Source organism: Nicotiana tabacum, chromosome 1 (assembly GCF_000715075.1).
Source record: "Nicotiana tabacum cultivar K326 chromosome 1, ASM71507v2, whole genome shotgun sequence".
Lineage (NCBI taxonomy): Eukaryota > Viridiplantae > Streptophyta > Magnoliopsida > Solanales > Solanaceae > Nicotiana > Nicotiana tabacum.
The window spans coordinates 220,027,596-220,050,590 of record NC_134080.1 but is presented as its reverse complement, the minus strand read 5'-3'; the positions used below and the strand labels follow the sequence as shown (position 1 = coordinate 220,050,590).

General features: G+C 35.8%; 2 protein-coding genes across 2 annotated transcripts; both read right to left on the bottom strand.

The window, feature by feature from the left end:
- Positions 1-4,187: 4,187 nt before the first annotated feature.
- Positions 4,188-5,585, bottom strand: LOC142164816 (uncharacterized). The gene is made up of 3 exons (XM_075223546.1): positions 5,090-5,585; positions 4,776-4,957; positions 4,188-4,688 (listed from the first exon to the last, which is right to left on the bottom strand). The coding sequence occupies exons 1-3, from the start codon at positions 5,583-5,585 to the stop codon at positions 4,188-4,190; spliced, it is 1,179 nt and encodes a 392-aa protein (XP_075079647.1).
- Positions 5,586-6,152: 567 nt separating this feature from the next.
- On the bottom strand, positions 6,153-7,070 carry LOC107781446 (uncharacterized). The gene has a single exon (XM_016602144.1). The coding sequence runs from the start codon at positions 7,068-7,070 to the stop codon at positions 6,153-6,155; it is 918 nt and encodes a 305-aa protein (XP_016457630.1).
- Between the last annotated feature and the right edge of the window lie 15,925 nt (positions 7,071-22,995).

The following is a 22,995-nucleotide window of genomic DNA, read 5'->3' as shown; positions in this document are numbered from 1 at the left end:
ACTCCTCAATGAGGGGCTACACATGACATTAGCGCGCAGTCATCATATCCTTACTACCCAATTTCCTTCCCTTGGTCCTAGCCTAAAGCGCTCTAGCAACTTTGAAAATGCCTATGTGTGCACTACCCATCCCTTCCTCGTGGCCCTGGAGGTACTTAGGACCTCTACTTGGACAGTTCTAGACTCGACTAAGTTATTTAAAGGAGAAAAGCCAAAGCGCCAATCAAAACAGTTAGGACTGTACATAAAGAAGGAACAAGTAATGGCTCACATTTTTTACCTGCACAAGCAGAACAAATAAATGCACGTCTCAGACAACAGTCAGGTATTTAAGATAAAATCATAGAACATGATATCTAGGTGAGCATGGATTATACAGTATTGAATTAGGACAAAGTGTCAAAGACCTATTAGCTTGCCTACTGATTTTTTAGACCTGTTAAATTTGAATAATTTTAAATAATAAAGCACAGTTTCGTAGTTTCAGAATTTAAATCACCCTAGAGGCTTGCCTATGCGTGTAACAGTGGTGTCCTAAGAGCATGATATCTATTAGGAATGCAGTAAAACAATGATCAATTTTAAACAGACAACTTGAGATCCTATAAACATATTTTCTAGCAGCATTAATTAAGACAGTATTTGATAAAACGTATTTAAAGAAACGGATAGTAAATTAAACCAATTCAAACATGAATTAGACTAATTTATTTAACTAAATGATTTTAAGTTCTATATGCATGATTTCTATTAGAGCCGAGTTTAATCCCTATAGGCATAGTATCTAGTTATTAAAGCTGACTCTTGAACTTATAGGGATGATATCTAAGAAGACGAATGTGAATACATGGTGTAACAAAAATTGAACTTTAATTACTTTATCTCTATAGGCATGATATCTAAATATAAGGCTAATTTTAACTCTATAGGCATGATATCTATTATTAAAGCCATCTGGATCCTATAGCCATGGTTTCTAATATTGTGAAAGTAAAGCAAACATAGCAAATTAACACAACCTTATAGGCATGGTATCTACCCGATTTACCCAACATATATATAACTACCCACCCCTTTTCACTAATCACTCCAATGTTATTTACAAATAATTATTATAGACCAGCGGAATAAATTACATAAACAAATAAAAAAAGAGAAGAAGTTAACTATAGGGATCCTGAAGCAGGCCCAAGTGACTTCCCAACCTCCAATAGCCTCAAATGCCAGAGTTCCATAGCCAATTTTGTGTCTAGGTGTGTCAGAGTTCCCTAAGGATCTCAAAGATCCCGGGCAGTGCTCACACCTAGACCTTTTCTCAAATAATAACTGATTTAGGTGAAGTGTGGAAAGGTCAGATCTGACATGCCAGAGTTCAGAGAGATCTCAAGGATCTCAAGGCAGTACACATGCTAGAGGGGCAAAACCTAATATTCTAAGAGTAGTGTGAGAGTGCATGATGACTTTGAAAGAGTTTGGTAAATAGTTAGAAGTGAAAAGATTCAGAAACAGTTTTTTTTTAAAAAATACTAGGAGTGACCAGTTTTTGAGAAGAATGCTATGAGTAAGAGCAGCAATTTTGAAATCTTTCTAAGGAAAACACACTCAGCAAACAACCCAATTAATCAAGGACTACCCAGATTCACTTAACCGACTAGTTCACAAACAAGGGGTGAATGGGATTAGGAAACATATAGGATTGAGACTACATAAACAGGGAACTGATGCAACAAATATCTAGAACAACTAGGAGTATACTGAATGGATTGGTCATAGACATAGAGAAAGAATATGACAGAATCATGTTGGCAACAAAGATATGCTGAACAGAATTGAACACAATCAGGACCAATTGAATGCACTAGAAGACTAAATAACTAACAAATTCATACCAATTAAAGGGAGGGGTAAGGGAACTAGGTAAACATACTGGACAAAATCAAAGAACTAAATGAAGTCAGTCATGCTAATTACTCATAAGGCAAAATCTAGACATGCTTAATAACAGCAAACAGAGAAACCAAATTGAATAACCAATACAGGAACAAGCACAGATGTATAGGCATAGAACACATGAAGTTGAGTTTTAAAATCTAACTGGAGACATACCAGTTAATGAAGAGAGCACAGAATGTAAAGCAAGTGTAGTTCAATATCTAGCCTTGACTTACAGGCGGCTAGATTAGTGATTATCACAAGTAGCAGAGCAAGAAAGGAGAGTTTTGAGTGTGAGTATGTGTTCTTTGAACTTGTGTTTGTTGTTCTTGAACTGAGAGTAAGGGAGAGTATATATAGCAGTTTATGAGTGGAGCAGAATAAGGTAAAGAAATCGTAATTCAGCAATCAAGAAAATTACAAAATCAATCACACACGAAATTAGCATGGTCTTCCTTTAATTAAGGACAAATACCCAACGGTTAAAGGACAAGAGTCACTTAAGGAAAGAAAATAAAATCAGACCTAAGTAAATAGGCAAACAAGCAGAGGTTTAAGTTAAGAAAGTAATCGGGAAGAATCAATGACATTACAGAAAATTAAGGTAATAAGAATAATTAGAGTCGTAAACAAGGGAATAAATCAATAATCAGCGCATAATTTTGAACAAGCAAATTAGTAAATCGAAATTCAAAATAATACTGATTTAAAGAGAGGGAAAATATAAGTTTTCCAAAAATAGATGAGTACGCTGAACAAAACTTCATAAACGCACACAAATGAGCCGAGAGATCGACTCAGAAACCCTAGTAGAGATGAACTAGGGTAGAAGTCACAAGATACTGAATTAGGCTATAGGGGAAAATCATGAAAGTCAATGCACAACACCAACAATGTAACAAGTAGTTCAGAAAGGCACATAATCGACGCAAAAACATAAGAAAATTAGGGCTTTAACATAAACTAGTTAGGGTGTAGACAATCTTAGCATAAATCAGTCAATAATACCTAAGAACAGATGATTAACACTAGAAAATCAGGAAAACTTGAGAAGACGAGTTTCAGTAAACCCTAGTTTTAGGAAGAACGGAAAATCGCTTGAAAAATCAGAAAACTTTCAAGAAACATGTGAAATACGTTCAATCCATATCAGATCTATACAGATCTGAGAGGATCAAAGATAAAATTAAGTTTTGAGAGGCAAAACAGAGATGAGGACTTAGACTTAGGAGACTATGAATTCAAGATGAGAATCAAAAAGATCTTACTCAAGGTCGAACCAAATGGCCTGAAAACAACAAGAAAAACCCAAGGTATAAACATACCACCTAGGTCCCTTGAGGATCTCTTCAAGGATACAAAATGGAGACGCCATAGAAAACAAGAGGCCATTAGAGGCCTGAGGCGGTGAAGAACCATCATAGGAGGGCAGTAGGTGAGTGACGACGTTTGGAGATTAGGGTTTTGGTTGAGAACTTTTGAGAGATGAAAGGACTAGGTGACAGTGGGGGAAGGGTGGTAAATGATTAGGGTTTTGGGGTATAGGTTAGTTTAATTATGAAAAGGGGGAACCTGTACCATTGATCAAAATGATCAACGACCAGGATTTAGCCGGGTATTGGGTTAGGCAGATGGGCATTTGGGCCTGGGGTTCCGGGGCTGGGTAATTTAATTGAAAATTGGGCTAGTATTGGGGTTGGATTGGGGCTAAAATTGAAAAGAAATTAGGCCAGATTTTAAATAGCCATTTTCAATACTATATAATTTATAAAAATAATAAACGATTTCCAAAAAAAATATTTTAGTGTACTAAAATGATTAAAAATAGTTGTTTAGCATTTTTTTTATGGTAAGTAAAATTTTTTATTTCACAAACCAAGTATAATCTTTACAATTCTCATTTATTAGGATCTTGGACATCATGCCCCAAGTCCTATACTTTCCCGTTTCTCCTAATTACAGACAAAAAAATAAAAAGAAACTCTGTAAAACAGTCTAGTACTATTTTAAAATTTAGCATACTCTTTCATCTCCTATAGCTTGCTATCTAACTTCTTGTATTTACTACCACAACTATGAATTTCCTGTTCTATTACCCGTATGATGGCCTTATTTTGCCTAGCTTTCCCTTGAAAGATCCTCAAGTTCCTCTCATTCCATATGTGATAGACGCATGCTGCCAAACAGAATCTATACACATTTGAATTTGCAGATTTCCCCTTTGCATGCACCTCTGCCCATTGAACTTCTTCATTCTACCCTTTTGCTTTTCTTTGGACTCCTTGCCATTCCAATAAGTTATCCCAGATTTGTGATGTTACTCCACACTTAAAGAACAAATGTTCTGCACTTTCTGGTTCTCTTGCACACAATGGACATGATAGATCATCAATTTGACTCCACTTTGCCACTCTATCTCTTGTTAACAGCCTCTCATGTAAGTTTAAGTATAGTACGAATAACCATCTAGGAGCTTTTAAGTATAGTACGAATAACCATCTAGGATCTCTATAGTTGTTACAGATTAATCTTCTCCATGAGCATTTTGGATACTCACCCTGGAACTTCTTATACATCTTCTGTATGGTGAAGCATTGCATCTGACTAAGTTCTTCTTCTTGTATCCCCACTTCTTCCAGATATTCAGCAACCTTTATTATCTTCTGTACAATCCAATACGCCTGCATTGGTTTGCTCTTCCATAGACTAGCTCTCCTTCCATAGTAATAATGTATCCATTTTACCCATAGTTTATCCTTCTTATTGCATATGTTCCACAGCAATTTGCATACAGCTGCCTTATTCCACAATTAGATGTCCATAATATTCATCCCCCCTACTACCTTTGGCATACAGATTCTATCCCAAGCAATAAGTGCCCTATGTGATACATCAACACCTCCTGTCCAGAGGAACCTTTTGCACACACTCTCAATCATTTGTATCAACTTCCTAGGTAATGTAAAAATCTGAGACCAGAAAGTTTGTATTGAGAAAAGAACACTTTTAATAAGTTGTAATCTCCCTGCATAAGACAAAAACTTTGAAGTCCAGCTAGTAATCCTGCCAATTATCTTGTCAATTAGTGGCTTGCACTGAGTTATTGTTAGCCTCTTTGTACTAAGAGGGACCCCTAGGTATCTTATAGGCAGCTCACCTTTTAAGAAACCTAGATGATGCAATATATCAAGCTGCATTGTCTGATTCACTCCCCCAAAGTATATGCTCCTTTTCTCCACATTTGCTTCCAGCCCAAAAACCTTAGAGAATATTTGAAAACTAGCATACAGTGCTTTCACAGACTCCATGTCTCCTTTGCAAAACAAGAGCAGATCATCTGCAAAACTGAGTTGTATTATATTTATCTTAGCACATTTTGGATAGAATTTGAAAGACTTGTTTCCCTTAAGTCCCTTTAACATTCTTGTGAAGTATTCCATTACTAGCACAAACAAAAAAGGGGACATGGGATCTCCCTGTCTCAGTCCCTTCTTTACTGGAAAAGGCTTCATAGGATTACCATTTATAAGAATAGAGTAGGAGACTGTAGTTACACATTTCATGATCCATGTAATGAACTCTTGTGGAAAACATAGTTGGTCTAGAATTTGCTCTAAGAAACACCACTCAACAGAGTCATATACCTTCTTCATATCAATATTCAAACAACATCATGGAGTAATATTCTTCCTGCTATAACCTTTTACTATCTCGTGGCTTAGAATGATGTTGTCTGAAATTATCCTCCCTGGTACAAAAGCTGATTGGCTATCATCAACCAAGTAGTCCATCACCTGTTGAAGTCTGCTAGTTATGATTTTGGATATGATTTTATAGATGGTAGTACAACATGATATTGGCCTAAACTCTGATATTCTTGATGGATTTTGCACTTTAGGAACTAAAATCACTGTAGTGCAGTTGATTGGCCTGTACATTTCTGAAGTTCTAAAGAAGTCCTAAACTGCCTCCACTACTTCATCTCCTATAATTGCCCATGTCTTTTTAAAGAATAGTAAATTATACCCATCACACCCTGGAGCCTTTGAGTCATTTATGCTTTTTAGTGCTTGGACAATCTGATCCCTTGTCACATGTTCTATCAGTTTTACTTGTTGTGCTCTTGTCAGTATGCTTCCTCTCTTCATCACATCTGGTGTAATAGCTGGAATCTCCTCTGCAGCTGTTTCTAATAGTTTCTAATAGAACTGAATGATTTCCTATTGTACTTCCTCCTGATTCTGAGTCTGCATTCCTGTTTGGGTGACTAGCTTTATAATCTTCTTTTGAGCGTTCCTGTTCTTTATACTAGCATGAAAGAAAGCTGAATTTGAATCCCCTAGCCTCAACCATTGGATCCTGGATTTTTGTTTCAGTATACCCTCCTTAATTGTACTCCATTTTTCTAGCTTCTCTTTTAGATCCTTTTCATCATTCTTCAAACTCTCTGTATGGTTTAGGTCTCTCATTTGCATCTGCATTCTCTGTAACTCTCCCCTTATGAGTGTGATCTTCTCATGAATTTTGCTATACTCCTCTTGATGCAGTTGCTTCAGCCCATTCTTAAGTCTTTTAAGCTTTATCCAGATTCTTTTCATTGCTGGTCCTTGTATGTTCCTCTCCCATGTTGCCTTAACTATGCCTTTAAATTCCTTGTGCTCAGCAAAGTTGTTGAAATATTTAAAAGGTTTTGGATTATTCTGTTGTTCCTGCTCAAAATAAAGACACAAAGGTGTATGGTCAGAAAACAAAGGGTCCTGCACCACCACCTCCAATTGCCTCATATTCATCATCCATCCATCATTTACTAGTGCTCTATCTATTTTGCTATGTACATGGCTATTTGTCCATGTAAACTCCCTCCCAATATATCTAAGTTCTATCATTCCTGTATTTTCTAAGAAATCATTGAAGTCCCTTATCTCTGCTTCCATAACAGGGTTCCCATTGTACCTATCTTCCCAACTTTGTATTGCATTATAGTCACCCATTGCAATCCAATGTCCCTTTAGCTCCATATGCAACTGTGTTAACTCCTCCCACATGTTCCTTCTTTGTTCAATAGTATGCAGCCCATATATTGCTGAAAACCAGAATTCTTCCTTGCTCTCAATTAAAGTAATCTTCCCTGTGATCATCTGCTCAGATTTACTATGCTGCACAAACTCCACTACTCCTGGATCTCATACTACCCATATTCTTCCTTTTGTACTAGCTACATAATTGTCATTCCACTTCCAGCTCTGTGCAATTTTGTATGATTTTCCCTGCCACATCTTGCTTCACCTTGTGCTCAATAATAGCTATTAAGCCTACCTTATTGTCTCTAATATATTTCTTTATTTCTTTTTGCTTATATACTTTATTCAATCCTCTAACATTCCATGTTACTATCTTTATTTTGGTATGAATGGGTCATCCTCCTCCTGCATCACTTCCCATCTATTCTTACTATTAGATACCACACTTATCTGCATTAAAGTTGAAGGATCTGGTGTATTGCTCCCATTTCTATGCTTATCCCCCTATATTTAGAGTTTTTTACTGTAGATTTATTCTTCACTGTCTGCCAACCTTCCTCATCCTCCTGTCTTTGTGGTGACAAATCTTGCTGTGGTTGTTCTATTCCTTTCTGCTTTTCATCCTGTTTTTGAACTTGTATAATAGCTGTTTTGTCCTGCTTCTCTTCCACTTGTTCTTTCCTTCGCCAAAACTATTGTGGCTTTTGGTCTCTTCCTCTTTGCTTTATTTCTTCCTTCTTTGGTTCTTGGCAGACATGTCCCAATTACAGACATTTTGTGCAATACTGAGGCATCCAATCGTACCAAACATCTTGCTCAAACTCCCTTCCATTAGGATCTTCTACCATAATCTATTTTGGAAGTGGCTTAGTCACATCCATTTCCACTAGAATTCGAGCATATGAAATGCGTTCAACTCTAGTAGTACATGCATCTGCATATATAGGTATTCCCAAAGTACTCCCAATTCGACTCAATGAATCATATTCCCTAAGAGGTAGTTTAGGCAATTGGATCCATAGTGGTATAGTTTTCAATACTTCATTAGCAAAGCCAAAAGTCGCAATCCACACTTTAACCATCACATGCTTGTTATTCATCATATATGGCCCTGAATAGAGCACAACATCTCTTTCCTCTATTGTGTCAAATTTAACCACAAAATACCCATCAATATGAAGGTATATTGATGGTTTTGCAGCAAAGTTCCACTGAAATGAGACAAATCTTTCAAACGCAACAATAGTAGGAGTTTCACCCACTACATACACAATCACAACAATTCTCCATTTTTCAGTAGCTCGCTCCACAACCTCTTTGTCTAATTTAGCTACCTTGACCCCATTTTTAATTGTAGGGGCAATATACTGTAAATTCATACCTCGAGTAGCCATTTTATTTTCAGTGAATAGGCTCTTCCATTTCATCGTTGCATTTGTCGCAGCCGAGATCTCCAATTTCCTCTGAGCTCCAATTTCCCCCATACCTTTCCATGCTCCATTCATCTCAGCTTCCTCAATTACAGCAGAAACACTCTTATTAGGTTCCAATTGAGCTGAATTTGAGCCTTCTATAGTCAACGGTGGTGTTTTTGCTCCTTTTGCTAAAGCTGGCCACTGTTCCATTGGTTTTTCTATTAATGTTCCATTGATTTTCTTAGCTTTTTCATCAGATTTCTCAGTTGGCTCTCTATCTATTTCCTTCTCTGTTAGATCTCTCAGATCCACAGTAGTTGCATGTCGTCGAGGCCGGCCTCGCGACATTTTCTGGTGAAGTTGGTGCAAAATAGCAAAGTCACACTATCCTACACCGAGAGAATTATTAAATTTCTAGGAACACCATAAACATACTTAGTTGTTTAGCATTTTAAAAATGTAAAGGATCATTTTATGCATCAACAATGCAATTATGCATTAGTAGGGCTATAATTGCAAAGATATGCAATTTAGCTTAAAAAATATAAATGCAATTATAAAAAATACACTAAAATATTTAAACAATATTTTGGCATAAATAAAGAATTTAGATGACTAAATCACCACAAAAATAATTTGAAGGATAATTATTGGAGATTTTATAAATAAAAGGGGAGAAATAAATCAGTTTGGAGCTTTTAAAAATTATAGAAAAATTATAAAAAATACTTATGCATGCTTATAACTGCATATGTGCTGTTTTGAAAGTATATATATGTATTAAAAAATATATGAGGAAAATATTGGGTATCAACAGAGTGTACTACAATTTTTTCCAACCCTTTCAACTTTAATCTATAGCATTACAAGTCAAAGGGATTCTATATTAGCAATAATACTCATGTTTTGGTCACTTAGGTATTATATCAAATACTTGGTGGGCATAAAGCTCCATATCCCTTATTAATGGTGTTTTTACACCCAACAACTCATTCTCTTACTCCTAGATATATTCTAAAACCTCAAATTGCTATAATCAATACCATTCTTTATCACTCATAAGATAAATAATATCCCTTAATCAATAATCAATAATCAACAACCCAAGCCTATAACCATTCAATGATTTTCTATCATACCCATCAGCTCATATATCATGAACTTAGAGTCTATAATCATTAATCCAATGCTATAACCAATTAGAGGGTAAAGATATTACCTTTTGACATTCAATCCTCTTGAATTCGAGTTCTAGGGTTTCATTTCTCAAAAATGATGTCCCAATCGAATATCTAATAATTTGAAGGGTTTACCCATGTTAATAAGATTTTGCAGAGTTGAAATAAACTTAGGATCACTATTAAAACTTACCTTGGATGGTGGAGGGACCTTTGAGGAGTTAGGTTCTTAAGACCTTCCCTTTCTAGAGCAAGTTTTTTTTTGTTTTGGGGTTTGGGGAACGAAGTAGGGCTATAAATATTACCCCCTGGGTGCACTCCCGCACACCTGAAGGCCCAACCGGGCACCTGGATGCTCAGCAGGCCAGTAGCACTACCACAACTGTGCAGTCGCGCACAGGACTATCTGGGCGCGCATACTGCGCAATGTCTAATAAAACACACATAACTTTTTACTCAAAAATCCGTTCAAACTCCATAATATATCGTTGGAAAGCTAAGGGCTACACCTTTTATGTTTTAGGTTTTCACTAATTACCAATAGAATCTTACTAAATCCTTCTAGAAGACAGACCTTCCATAAACTTAGTCGATTTATCGAATCTTATGTACCTCACTCTCCGTCTTGATTATAAAATAACTATTTTCACTCATACTCATATCGATATGACTTCATATGTCTAAGATGTCACATTAATACTCATTTAACATATCCATGCATAGTCCGAATTTACATAGTGTTACAGAGTTCCTTCAGATACTTATCGATGGTTCTACTGCCCAGCTTGATGGTTGAAGTTGTTTCTTCAACTGGAATTCCTTGTCCTTTGTTTCCTGCAGATAGGTTTCTTCCAGACATTCCCACATCTGTTTAGAAGTCGTGCATCCCACAATGAGGTACATGTTCTCTTCTGATATTATCCCAGATATCCAACTCCTTAACAACACATTTTTTTCAGCCCAGTCATCAGCAGTATCAACCTTTTTGTCACTGGCTTTGTCAACTCCCTTGTCATTGTCTTTATCACTGCTTTCGTTGGTTCCTTCTATGTTTATAATTTCTGGCTTTTCTTCAAAAAGATATTTCAACCTCATTACTTGGATAAGTTGCATCATTTTTGCTCTCTATATCAAATAGTTAGAGTGCTTCAATTTCACAGGACATGAAACAATGAGATGATGAAGAGAGGCTGTTGAAAAGGCGTTGGAAGCCATATGGACAGAGTTGATATTATGTAGTAAGAACTGAATTTGGCAGCGTGATTGGCTTCAAAAAAGCTATGATACTATGTGAAATTATGATACAGAGACAATGTCAAGAAGGCAGTGTATTGATATGTTTTCAGTTACACGAGTCATATGTATTTGTACAAAATATTGATCCTATATTTTGGTTATACAACATAGAATAGGACTTTTCTAGGATAGCTAATACAAAGAGTCCTAATTCTTGTAAATTAAGACTAAGTGATCGCATAATTATCAGGTTTGTTAGGTTTGTTAGCCTGATCATTGTCTTCAACCTTCTTAATTACGTAGTTTAATTTATCTCGAGTTAATTGTCGACAAGAAACATGATTGAAACAGTAGTGCTAAATTTTCTCTTTTTTCCTTCACAAATGTAACATTAGATAATGCGTTTTACTGTTTATACTAATTTATGGACATTAGAGTTAGTGTAATCAGTCCATCAACAACAAGCAAAGAGATAATTATATAATCATATCATAATTAAACATATATCTTATTAATAGCTAGCCATGCTTAGTCGCACATTAAGAAAAAAAATTGGGGTACACTTCTTTTCCACTTGAGCAACAATAAAGGGCTTATCCACAATTCTCACCTTACTTATATATTAAGAATATCATCCACCACATTACATAAAGTCAAACCCTATCCCACTTTGGCTAAAATGTAACAAAGAGTGGGCGTTTAAACCATAAAAGTGGAGAATGAAAGTGTTTTTTACTCTCTATTTAGTTTGATTAATGACGGTTTGGTCAACATAATTGTCTGTGGGGCTGTGACTAAAATTAATTATGACAGATTGATTTGGTATAAACATATGATGACACTTTTATCTAAGGGTGTCTATTAGGTTAATTTTCTATACGGGCAGTTCCGTTCACGAAACATTTCGTGTTCACACAGGATTCGGGAAAGGTCATACCCTAAAAGGGTATAATGTAGGCAGTCTATCCTAATATATGCATTAGTGGCTGATTTCATGGCTTGAACTTGTGACTTATAGGTCATACGGAGACAACTTTACCGTTGTAATACGTTGACCAAAATATATTAATACCAAATTAACACTTTTCGGTTTGTTGGATCATTTTCCCTTTAGAAAGCAACGTTTGTTTATTAAATGTGGTGGAGTACTCTTGTGGAGTCCAGAAGGAAGATGAGACAATCCAGTAGCTTCGGTGTATTCATGATTTAAATTTAAGATATTCGATTTTTAAATTTATAGCACTGATTTATTGTGTATTTGTTAAATTACAGATTCAGGTATAATATTTGTTAAATTTTTTAATAAATTTTATATACATATTAGTGTTCTTTGTAAAAAACATGACTAGGTTTAAATGAACTTATACTACTAGGACGTTCGAATAAATTACTGTAATTCTAGTGTTACATCCGCCACTCAACTACTAGTAAAGAAAAGAAAGTTGACTTTAAAAAAGAAGGTGCTTATTATCATTTATTAGTAAATAAGCTTATTTTATTTCTGCTTAATAAAAAAAAAAAATCACTCCTAAAAGCAAACTTTCTCTCGTATAGCACCCCATAATTTCATCCCAATGGCTTCAATCTGCTCAACTGCAATATCATGATTCATGAGTTAAAGGCCTTACACAAACACTTACAGAAGTTTAACAGATAATTTAAACATACATATAAAATTTAATATATCCATATGGCCAGATGCAAAAAGATAATGACAGAGTTCTTGTTAGAAAATTGTTAATGGGTCGATAAGGTCCATCCATAAGGCCGGGTGCTAATTAGCACGAGATATCCAGCAACAACAAGGAAGAGGATTGAATAGAGGAACTCCCGAGCATTTGGCAATCTCAGACGTATCGATATCAATGATGACTCATTATTTCGATGAATCATTTTTTCGGACAGAAGAAGTTTATGTAAACACTTACTCGAGATCTCACTTATCATATTCCATTGTGGAAGACACAATTTTTTTTGAAGAATTCGCCATGATATACTTGATCCACGCATAATATTATGAAAAATAAATACAAATTTTTTACTGTTATTTAGTATTGGCAATAGGTCTGAAATGTTAACTAATTAGCTTGTCCTCCTCCTTACCCTTTTACTATCTTGTATAAACATCATAAAGGTTTTGAAAACAACACGTTTTTCATTATAAAGGATGGTTAGGGTTTTACATAAATGTAAATTCAATCTCAGCTGTGAAAAAAGGGAGTTCATCCGCCTTTTGAGGAATTCCGTCGATCGATAACACAAGTCATAATTGCTGCAAATTCGCTTTTGCTAAGGAAAAACTTGTAAATCTCCTCACTAGTATTTACGGTAAAATACTTTAGGTGTTGTTTGGAAATATCGAATGTCTACCCTCAAGCAAGACATAAAGTAAACCCCTAAGATAATCCTACTCTAAAGTACTCTTTCCTTTTAGTTTTTAAAAACCACAGTGTGATGTACGTGGTGGAGAGGGGGGGGGGGTCAAAAAGAAGGGGCACCACGAGAATGAAAACTATAATATAATGTGTAAAAGGAAGGTTTCTTTTGGAGAAAAAGTTGAATGTGAGATTCCACCAAGTAAACGAGGGGCATGGAAAAGAAATCAAGGCGAACATACCTCCTGAGTTAGCTTTTAGAGTTAAGTTAGGCGGACAGTCCGTTTCTAGACTATTATTGCCACGATCCAATTTTCCTTCCTTGGGTATCGTGATGGCACCTAGCCTTAGGGACTAGATAACCCTAACTTTTACGAAATAACAACAATAAGAAAGAAAATTTAACAGTCCCGATATAGAAGTCTTTACAAAAACTTACAATTTTCCAAAATCGGTAGTACAAGTCATAAGCTCTGTAGAGTTTACTACAACTTCTAAATACAACTGTTTGGAAATAAGTAAAACAGTATGAATACAAAATAGGAAGGTGACTCCAAAGCCTGCGAACGCAGCAACAGGTTTACCTTGAATCTCCTCAACAAGAATCCACATAGCTACTAACGATCAAATACCTGGATCTATACAAAAATGTACAGAAGTATAGTATAAGCACACCACAACAGTGCCCAATAATTATCAAGATTAACCTCGATGGAATAGTGACGAGGAACAGTCAAAACACTTACTGATCTAATAAATTGAACAAGTTTAAGTATAGGAACAAAAGTGCTTGATTTCTACATGGAAACTACGCAATATGACTAACAATATTGTAATTACAATAAGAAAGGGAAAACGATAAGTATCAGTGGAATACCGTAATAATGACACAGAAGAGTGAACAGAAACACAACCTAAATCTGAAACCACAGATACAACAAGGACAAATAATAACTCAGCAACTACGACAGTTTTCACATTTGTTTTTTTAGTCAACAATCTTCACAAAGTACCAAACCTCGATTAATCAACAATACCTGAACCCTAACACTTGGCATCTTGTGCCCTCATCACACCTCATAACCGCAATGACGACTCACGTTCCAAATAAAGTCATTCTCACATAGAATGCAAGTAAATAAGGGTGTGCATCTATACTCAACAATATAAAAACAAACCTTTTATCCGATAAGGGTGCTTAGCTACATGTATGCTTGTCCAAGTGTCCTAACCCAATTCATACTATCTAGTAAGCATAAGAAAAAGAACGGATATCACGTAGAATGTTTGCAGAACAAGGGGATTTTCCTGAATACTGTTCCATAGTCCCAAAGTAAATATGCAGGGGGATCTCCTGGAATATTATTCCGTATTCCCAAAGTAAATATGTAGAACAGGGGGATCTCCCGAAATACTATTCCATAGTCCCAAAGTAAATATGCAGGGGGATCTCCCGAAATACTGTTCCGTAGTCCCAAAGTAAATATGCATAACAGGGGGATCTCCTGGAATACCGTTCCGTAGTCCCAAAGTAAATATGCAGCGCAACCAACAGAGAATAGTTACATCACGGCAGAAACCTCGCACATCACCACAACAAGTACAACATCAACAATGACAATAATACAAAGTACGACAAATAAATCAACTCAAGAACTTTAATTCACAAAGAAACAATAGAACTCATTCACAAGGAATAGCAATAGTAAAGAATGATAGGCATAAGAGAACAACTTAACAAGGGAAAATTAAAATGTAACAACGATCCCACAATATACAATTCAACAACAAGGGAACTAACACGAGTCAAATAATCCAAACAATGCTATGTCAGCTGAATATAGGATAAGTGGCGGAATGACAATCGCAACCTCAATTAAGACTAAAAAAAATTATAGGATAAGATAATAATAATTTCAGATAAGATAGGCAGTTAGAAAAAGATAGCATGACAATAGGAGAGGTACAAATCTTCAATTAAGTCAAATAAGAGTCAAATAGGCAGTAAGAGTGAATCATAAAGCAATTAATTCCAATTAAGTATGTATAGGTGAAACTAGTAAATAGGAAACTCAGTCGTATCAAGAACAACTTCATACTCAGTGAATATAAGGACCTAAGGACCCTAAAGGTCAGCTTTTACACAAATAAGTCCGATCACGCACTTGTCACCTCGCGTACACGAACTACAATCAACATAGAGGACTCAAATCCTAAGGGGAATTCCCACACACAAGATTAGGCAAGATACTTACCTCGAAGAAGACAAACCGATACTCTAAAATGAATTTCTCGGGTAAAAAGACCTCAGGACGGCTCAAATCTAACCAAAATAACTTCAAAGCACAAATAAAACTCATAAAAAACTATTCTGGATCATAAAGTCTCAATCTTTAACAAAATCCAAAAATTGGTCCAAAAGTCGATCCCGGGTTCACACCTCGGAACCAGATAAATTTTACAAAACTTGAACACCCATTCTGGTACGAGTTCAACCATACAAAAATTATCACAATCCGATACCATTTCGCCCTTCAAATCATGATTTTTCATTTTGAAAACTTTCTTCAAAAACCACCATTTTCCTCAACTCAAAACACACATTAAATAATAAAAATAAAGATAAAATCATGGAATATATTAAATTCTAGGTGAAGAATACTTACCCAATTGATTTACTTGAAAACTACACAAAGAAGCTCCCAAAATCGAGGTCTAAAACTCAAAATATGGTGAAAATGGCCTAACCATCGATTTGAAGATTTATATTCCGCCCAGGAGACTATGCATTGCGAACACGGAGAAAGAATCGCGTTCGCGAAGAAAAAAAATAAGGCTGCGATCGCTGACGGTACTATGTGAACGCGATGAAGAAAAATGGGGCAGATCAACAGGACACTATGTGATCGCGATTGGAACTACGCGATCGCAAAAAAAGACATCAAACACCATAAACCAGTAATAAAAATAGAAGAAATTGGCCCCCGGGCCCCGTCTAGATACACTAACAAGCTCTATAACCTAACACGGACTCGCTCGGGGTCTCAAATCATATCAAATGATGCCAAAAATGCAAATCACGCCATGAATCGGACTATAAACTTCCAAATCTTCCAACTTCAAAAACTCGTACCGAAACCAATCCGGAATGACGCCAAATTTAGCAAACAAGTCCCAAATGACATAATAGAGCTGCTCCAACTCTCGGAATCACATTCTGACCTCGATATCACAAAAGTCAACTATAGGTCAAACTTCTCCATTTTCCAAACTTCAACTTTTTCAACTTTCGTTGAAATGCCTAAATTACCCTACGGACCTCCAAGTCCGAATCCGGATGCGCTCCTAAGTTCAAAATTACCATACAAAGCTACTGACATCATCCAAAACTCATTCCGGAGCCATTTACACAAAAGTCAATTTTCTGTCAAATTCTCACCGCTTAAGCTTCCAAAACTAGATTCATTCTTCCAATTCGACTCTGAATCATCCAGTAACTGAATTCAACCATGCACGTAATTCGATACATATAATATGAAGTGTTCAAGACTTTACGCCGCCGAATAGAGCTTAAATTCTCAAAAAAGGGCCGGGTCGATACAATTATAGTTACACCTAGATCAATCTCTTATGTGTCTGTATAGTCGGATCCCCCATGTTATGTTAATCACGCTCTAGTTTCTAGTACTCAGCGTGATGGGAAGTATTATGTATTAGGGGCGTATGCATGAATTTTTGTAAGCAGATTCGAAATTTATAGAATTGAAATATAAATTTGATTATCATACTTTTAAACAAGAAATAGCCTTAGTTTACTGATTTGTTGAGTCTTGAATTAGAAAAGGTCCTGAGTTCAATTATTTCATCACAATTTTTAACCACAAAGACTCTCTCAAATATTTAAAAAAAATGTACTAGTTAAGATTTGAACTTTTGACCTCTTTTAGCAAAATCAAAGATATAACCAACACACCAAGATACAATTTATGTCAAGTGGGGTCATTTTTTCCTACTTATTCATTTTCATACAGTATTAATACATATATTTAGTAAAAATTTCCAGAAGAAGCGGTGTCACGTGACACCGCTTCGGTAAGCGTGCAACCGCCCATGTTATGTACGATATCGGTTGAATGAATGAGCTTGATGTTTGCTTATATAGTGTTGGACAATCTCTTCTCATGAGCTACCTTTTAATTGAATTAGGTTTAATTCAAGGTCCATATTTTCAGTGCAAGCGAGATAGATATTCTTTCCCAAGCGGAGGGTCTATCAAAATCAGTTTTTCTGTCTTTTTAAAGGTATGGGTAAGATCTACGTATATTCTATTCTCCCCAAACCCCACTTATTGGATTACACTGGGTTGTTGTTGTTGATGTTGTAAGCGAGATAGATACCTCTTTTCACCTCGTCATAGTTTCATAGTATGTTGGGTAGGGAGGATATTTTATCATTTATGTTGCAGAAAAAACAAAAGAAACGCCAACTCTATAGGAATCTAGGCTTAGCAAAGCTTAACTTTCGCCTACCAAATAAATAAATTGGTGAAGAAAATAAAATTAAGGAGCTAACCTTAAGAAGATTTTGACCTTTCAGAACCTCAACGGGGATATTCTATTAGGTTAATATATATATAAATTGGAGAAAAAAGTAAAGGAGCTAAGCTAAGAAAATTTTGACCTTTCAGAACCTCAACGGGGATATCCTATTAGGTTAACTGAGGGGTACTGTAGGTTAATATTTTTATTTTTTTATGTATATGTCCTTTGGCAATATAATCACAAAACTAGAGATACATTGGTTCATCGTATGATTATGACTTATGACATTGTTCCAAAATACAATTCAATAGGCAACAAAGCCGATTCAGAATTTTAAGTTTATAAATTCCTACATAAATCTTAAGTTAATATACAATAATAACTGGATTAACGGACTGGGTTTCAAGCTAAATATTCTTATATATTTAATAAATTTTTTAATACAAATATCGGTTCTAGACAAAAATTACTATGTTCACGGAAACCCGTATCCAATTCACTAGATCAACCCTTGATAGGCAAAGTTGGATCCAAAATTTGAAACCTATGAGTTCTGAATTTTATAAAAAAGATAATTTATTGGGTTTTGAATATAAATTATACTACATATAACACAAGTACAAAGTTTTCATGAAAATTACTGAATTTTGTCGAACCCGCATCTAGAACTTTAGTTTTGTCTCCGTCAAAAGGCGGCACTAAAGTATGTCACGCAGCATTGACATAAGACCAAAAAGGCTCATAAATATATATCCACGTAGGCAGCTATTGAATATTCACCTTGTTTCTTTTTATTTTTCTTTGATTTTTTATTTTTTTGGGAATCAATTGGCATTAATAGAAGTAATAAAGAAAATGAGGGGTTGTACACATGGGCGACGCGGATTCGATCCGCCTCAATGCCCTCTAGGTCTGAGCCTGTCGCACGAAGCTTGTCTAGTGCGGTTAACATTCTAGGTGTAATTTGCAAGCCATTACGTATACAATGGAGGGTTTACCTAGTGAGCACAGAGTACTCACCATAGAGTATTCATCCTAAAGGCTGAGGCTGTGACAGAGACTATAATGAGCGCAGGTTTACGTGGGGTTAAAAAAATGAGTTGAGTTATTATTTCGACTTAAACAATTGTTAATGCATCTACTCCCACTTGAAGTGTTGATGACCCAATTAAGTGGTATTCTTCATCTTCGCCACATACTTGTGTTATTTGATGCCCCTCCTTAATTAAATATCATGAAATTTAGGATCATATTGGCCTATATAAACTCAAACATCTTCAATATACCTCTACATTTCATGCAATTACCTTAGAGCTCTTCAAGGTTATTTTTTCAAACCCCATCTCTAACAATGGCTAATTTTAGGTTTTGGTTCTTCTTCATTCTTATCTTGCTTTCATGTCCTGCCTCCCAAAGCCGTCCGCTCGAGCCATTATTTTCACAAAAGAGAAGGGAGACAATGATGGAAATTGCCCGAGAAATTTTAAGGGAAAGATCGAGACATGAAATTAAGTATAATGTGAACAGGAGAAGTCCCGGAGGACCTGACCCTAAACATCACTAGGGTATGGTTTTATAAATTTTAATCGGACGAGGCCAGTCCGCCAGAGGCAGATGCAAAATATAGAGTCCATGATATTCGTATAAATGTGATTCACCATAGGTTTGTCTTTAATTTATTTTTATATAAATATATAATTCCAACCAAAGAAAATAAATGTAGTCACATCATTATCCATGGTGAAGCTCTTTCAGAGATGTAATTGACTCGAGTCTTTGTAATTTTGAATGGGCAAGTTGTTGTACAATATAGAATGGACTACTTGCACATTAGTTAACGTTGTTGATGTGATTGAGATGTAACTCATTAGTTTGGGATTATTATAATTCTGAAAAGTAATAAAGGAGAAGTCTCATCCCTTTTTTAATTGCTAACGCATGTGTCACGTCCTTAATATATATAGTCAGATTTTTTCATAACAGTATCCTTATATAACTGTCGTTTACTATAAAAGTTAAGTTTTTCTTGAAAATAATTTTTATGTTATGTTATACTATTTTTTTCTCTATAAGAATACTTCTCTATAGCAACTAAAAATTATCGGAATAAACGAGTCTGTTATAAAGAGGTTTAACTATATATGATAATGTACATATCTTGTGTGATGTGTCGAATATATACATAATTAGCCACCATTAATTATTACATAATTAGCATTTAGCAAGAACATTTTTCTCCACTAAATTGGTACATTTAATAAATAGCGTTGCCCTATCTAGGTTTTCTTATCTTTAATTAGTCATTACTACATGCTTTTGGGTGTATTGCTAATATGTACTCCTTCCGTTCACTTTTACGTGGTACGTATGGTAAAAATAGATTTTTATTTTTACTTGTCACTTTACGTATATCAAGATAAAACAATTTTTTTTCTTGTTATATCCACAATATTTATTACTCATTTCAAATCATTTTCTCAAATTCAATAAAATATGCATCAATTAATATGAGTATCATGGTAAATTATACACTTCATTTATTATTTCTTAAGGGGAGTGAAAAGTCAAAACGCGCCAAGTAAAAGTGAACGGAGGGAGTACCAACGAATAGTTACTGCTTGTAATATTTATTGGTCCTAGCTATTAGTAATAATTTTAGTATCCTTAGTATTAAAAAATACTTTACCACTGCAAGTCAACCTAGACCTACAAGATTAACATGTCATCGTTTGCTCCAATCTGCATAGTCGTTGATGGCAATATTCAGAAAATAGGAAATTCAACTAGTATATTAACAATTCTTGTGAAGTTAATTATCTCGATCGAGTTCTTGACAAGACACTCTTCTACTTAAGTTTCAACGTTATTTCCCTCACAAATGTCGCATTAGACAACTCGTGTTGGTTAGTAAAGGGCAAAGGGCAATCCGGTACATAAAGTATCCCACATTCACGTAAGATCGAGAAAGGGCCGCACCCCAAAGGGTATATTATAGACAGTCTACCCTAATGCATGCATTAATGGCCAGAGACCGATGTAGAGTTTAGCCGCCGGGTTCATCTGAACCCAATACTTTCAACGCAGATCATAAATCTATGTGTAAAAAATCATTAGAATTGCAACATTGATAGGTCAGAACCCATAACTTTAAAAATTAAACAGATAATGTTAAAAATCTTAAATGTTAAACCCATAAAATCTAAATTTGGTTCGCCTCTGTTAATGGCTCCTTCCACAGCTCGAACTCGTGACCTATTGGTCACACAAAGATAACTTTATCGTTACTCCAAGACACCTCTTCCAAAATAGAGATGCAATACGCGGACTTCCCAGGGGTCACCTATCTTGGTGGTTATTACAACAACAATAACGACTCAGTAATGAAGCGAGTAGTATATATGCATACCTCACCTATCTTGGTGGTTATTGTTTATGTTAAATAATGGATGCGAGACATAGTTAGTGTAATCATTTCATCCGTAACAAGCGAGAATATTAATTAGATAGACATATAAACATATATAAAAGTAGCGTTTAGTTGCATATTATGAAAAAATTGGAGGATAAGTTCCTTCATGATAGTAACCCAAAACCCCTATTGTAACGACTCGATCGGTCGTTTGAGCATCTACGCTTCGCTCGGTAGTATGAAGGCATGAGCAGCTCCGTATGATGTATTATGATTTATGTGAATCATCGGTTTTGGTTTTTAGGTTATTCGGAATTGATTTGGAAGAATGATTCTCAACTAGGAGCTTTAACGTTGAAAGGTTTGACCAAGTTTGACTTTTAGTATTTGACCTCGGATTGGATTTCTGATGGTTTCGTTAGCTATATTGGGTGATTTTGGACTTAGGAGTGCGTCTGAATTGTGATTTGGAAGTCCGTAGTAGAATTAGGCTTGAATTGACGAAAGCTGAAATTTTGGAAAGTTTGACCAGGAGTGGACTTTTTGATATCGGGGTCGGATTCTGATTCTCGGAGTTAGAGCAAGTCTGTAATGTCAAATGTGACTTGTGTGCAAAATTTGAGGTTAATCGGATGTGATTTGATAGGTTTCGGCATCGGTTGTGGAAGTTTGAAGTTTCAAATTCATTTATTTTGAATTTGAGGAATGATTCGTCATTTCGATATTGTTATGGGTATTTTGAGACCTCGAGTAGGTCCGTGTTATGTTATTGGACTTGTTGGCATGTTTGGACAGGGTCCCGAGGGGGTCGGGCGTGTCTCGAATTGATTTTGGAGCATTTTGAAAATTTTGGCTAAAGTGTATTATTGTTAGTTCTGGTGTTTCCGTATCTATGGAAGTATGGGGGCAGACGCGAGTCCGCAGATAAGGACAATTGGTCATAGAAGCGCAAGAAGTCTTGGCTAGAGGTCATCACAGATGGGGAGGAAAGTCGCACCTGCGAGTGCGCAGGAGCGGAAATTGTTCTGCAGGTGTGAGGGGTCGGCTAGTGCGTGTGGTCACAGAAGCGAAGCTTTGACCGCAAATGCGGAAGTGCTGGGCAAAATGATAAATATAAGGGTTCGCGATTTTGGCTTCATTTTTACATTTCCAAGCTCGGATTGAGGCAATTTTTGAAGCAAATTTTATCACAGGGATTGGGGTAAGTGTTCTCTACTCAGTTTTGGTTACATTTCATGAATCCATCTTCATTTTGGCCTAAAGTTTCATAATATGAAATTTTGAGTTTTGAACACCGATTTGGAATCGGGTTTGAGTGAAACTAGTATGGTGTAACTCGTAATTGAATGAGTAGTCAGATTTTGTGAGTTTTGTCGAGTTTCGAGGCGTGGGCCCGGGGTATGTTTTTTGGACGGATTTGGGATTTGATGTAGAATTCGATCTTTATCATTTGAAATTGCTTCCTTGGTCTTTATCTGATGTATTTGAGTTGCTTTTGGCTAGTTTTGAGCCGTTCGAAGGTCTCTACGCGCGTGATAGAATTTTTGGAGCATCGCTTGGCTTGCTCGGTGTTGGAATTGGCTTGTTTGAGATAAGTAACTCTTCTAAACTTAGTGTAGAGGGTAACCCCAAATTATGTGTTGTGTGATTGGTATTGAGGTGATACACATGCTAGTGGTGGGCGTTTGGGCGTGCACCCTATGAATGGTGACTTTGTTGCCTTCATGGCACTATATAGTGGCCCTACTTTGTTGATATATGTGTTTTCACCATGTTATAAAGTAATTGAGTTGTACATCATGCTAGATATCGTGTTTAGGCTTTATGCTGATATTGTTAGGACCCATAGTAGTCGTTTCTTGTTGTCATCTTACTTATATCATTGGTA

Bases quoted from the DNA above. Each gene is read 5' to 3' on its own strand.
- LOC142164816 (XM_075223546.1), bottom strand. From the start codon at position 5,585: ATGAAGAAGGTATATGACTCTGTTGAGTGGTGTTTCTTAGAGCAAATT. The intron at 4,958-5,089 runs GTGAGCTGCCTA...TGTCTTATGCAG, and splicing joins TCATCTAGGTTTCTTAAAAG to GGAGATTACAACTTATTAAA. The intron at 4,689-4,775 runs GTAGTAGGGGGG...TGCAATAAGAAG, and splicing joins ATAGAATCTGTATGCCAAAG to GATAAACTATGGGTAAAATG.
- LOC107781446 (XM_016602144.1), bottom strand. From the start codon at position 7,070: ATGATCACAGGGAAGATTACTTTAATTGAGAGCAAGGAAGAATTCTGG.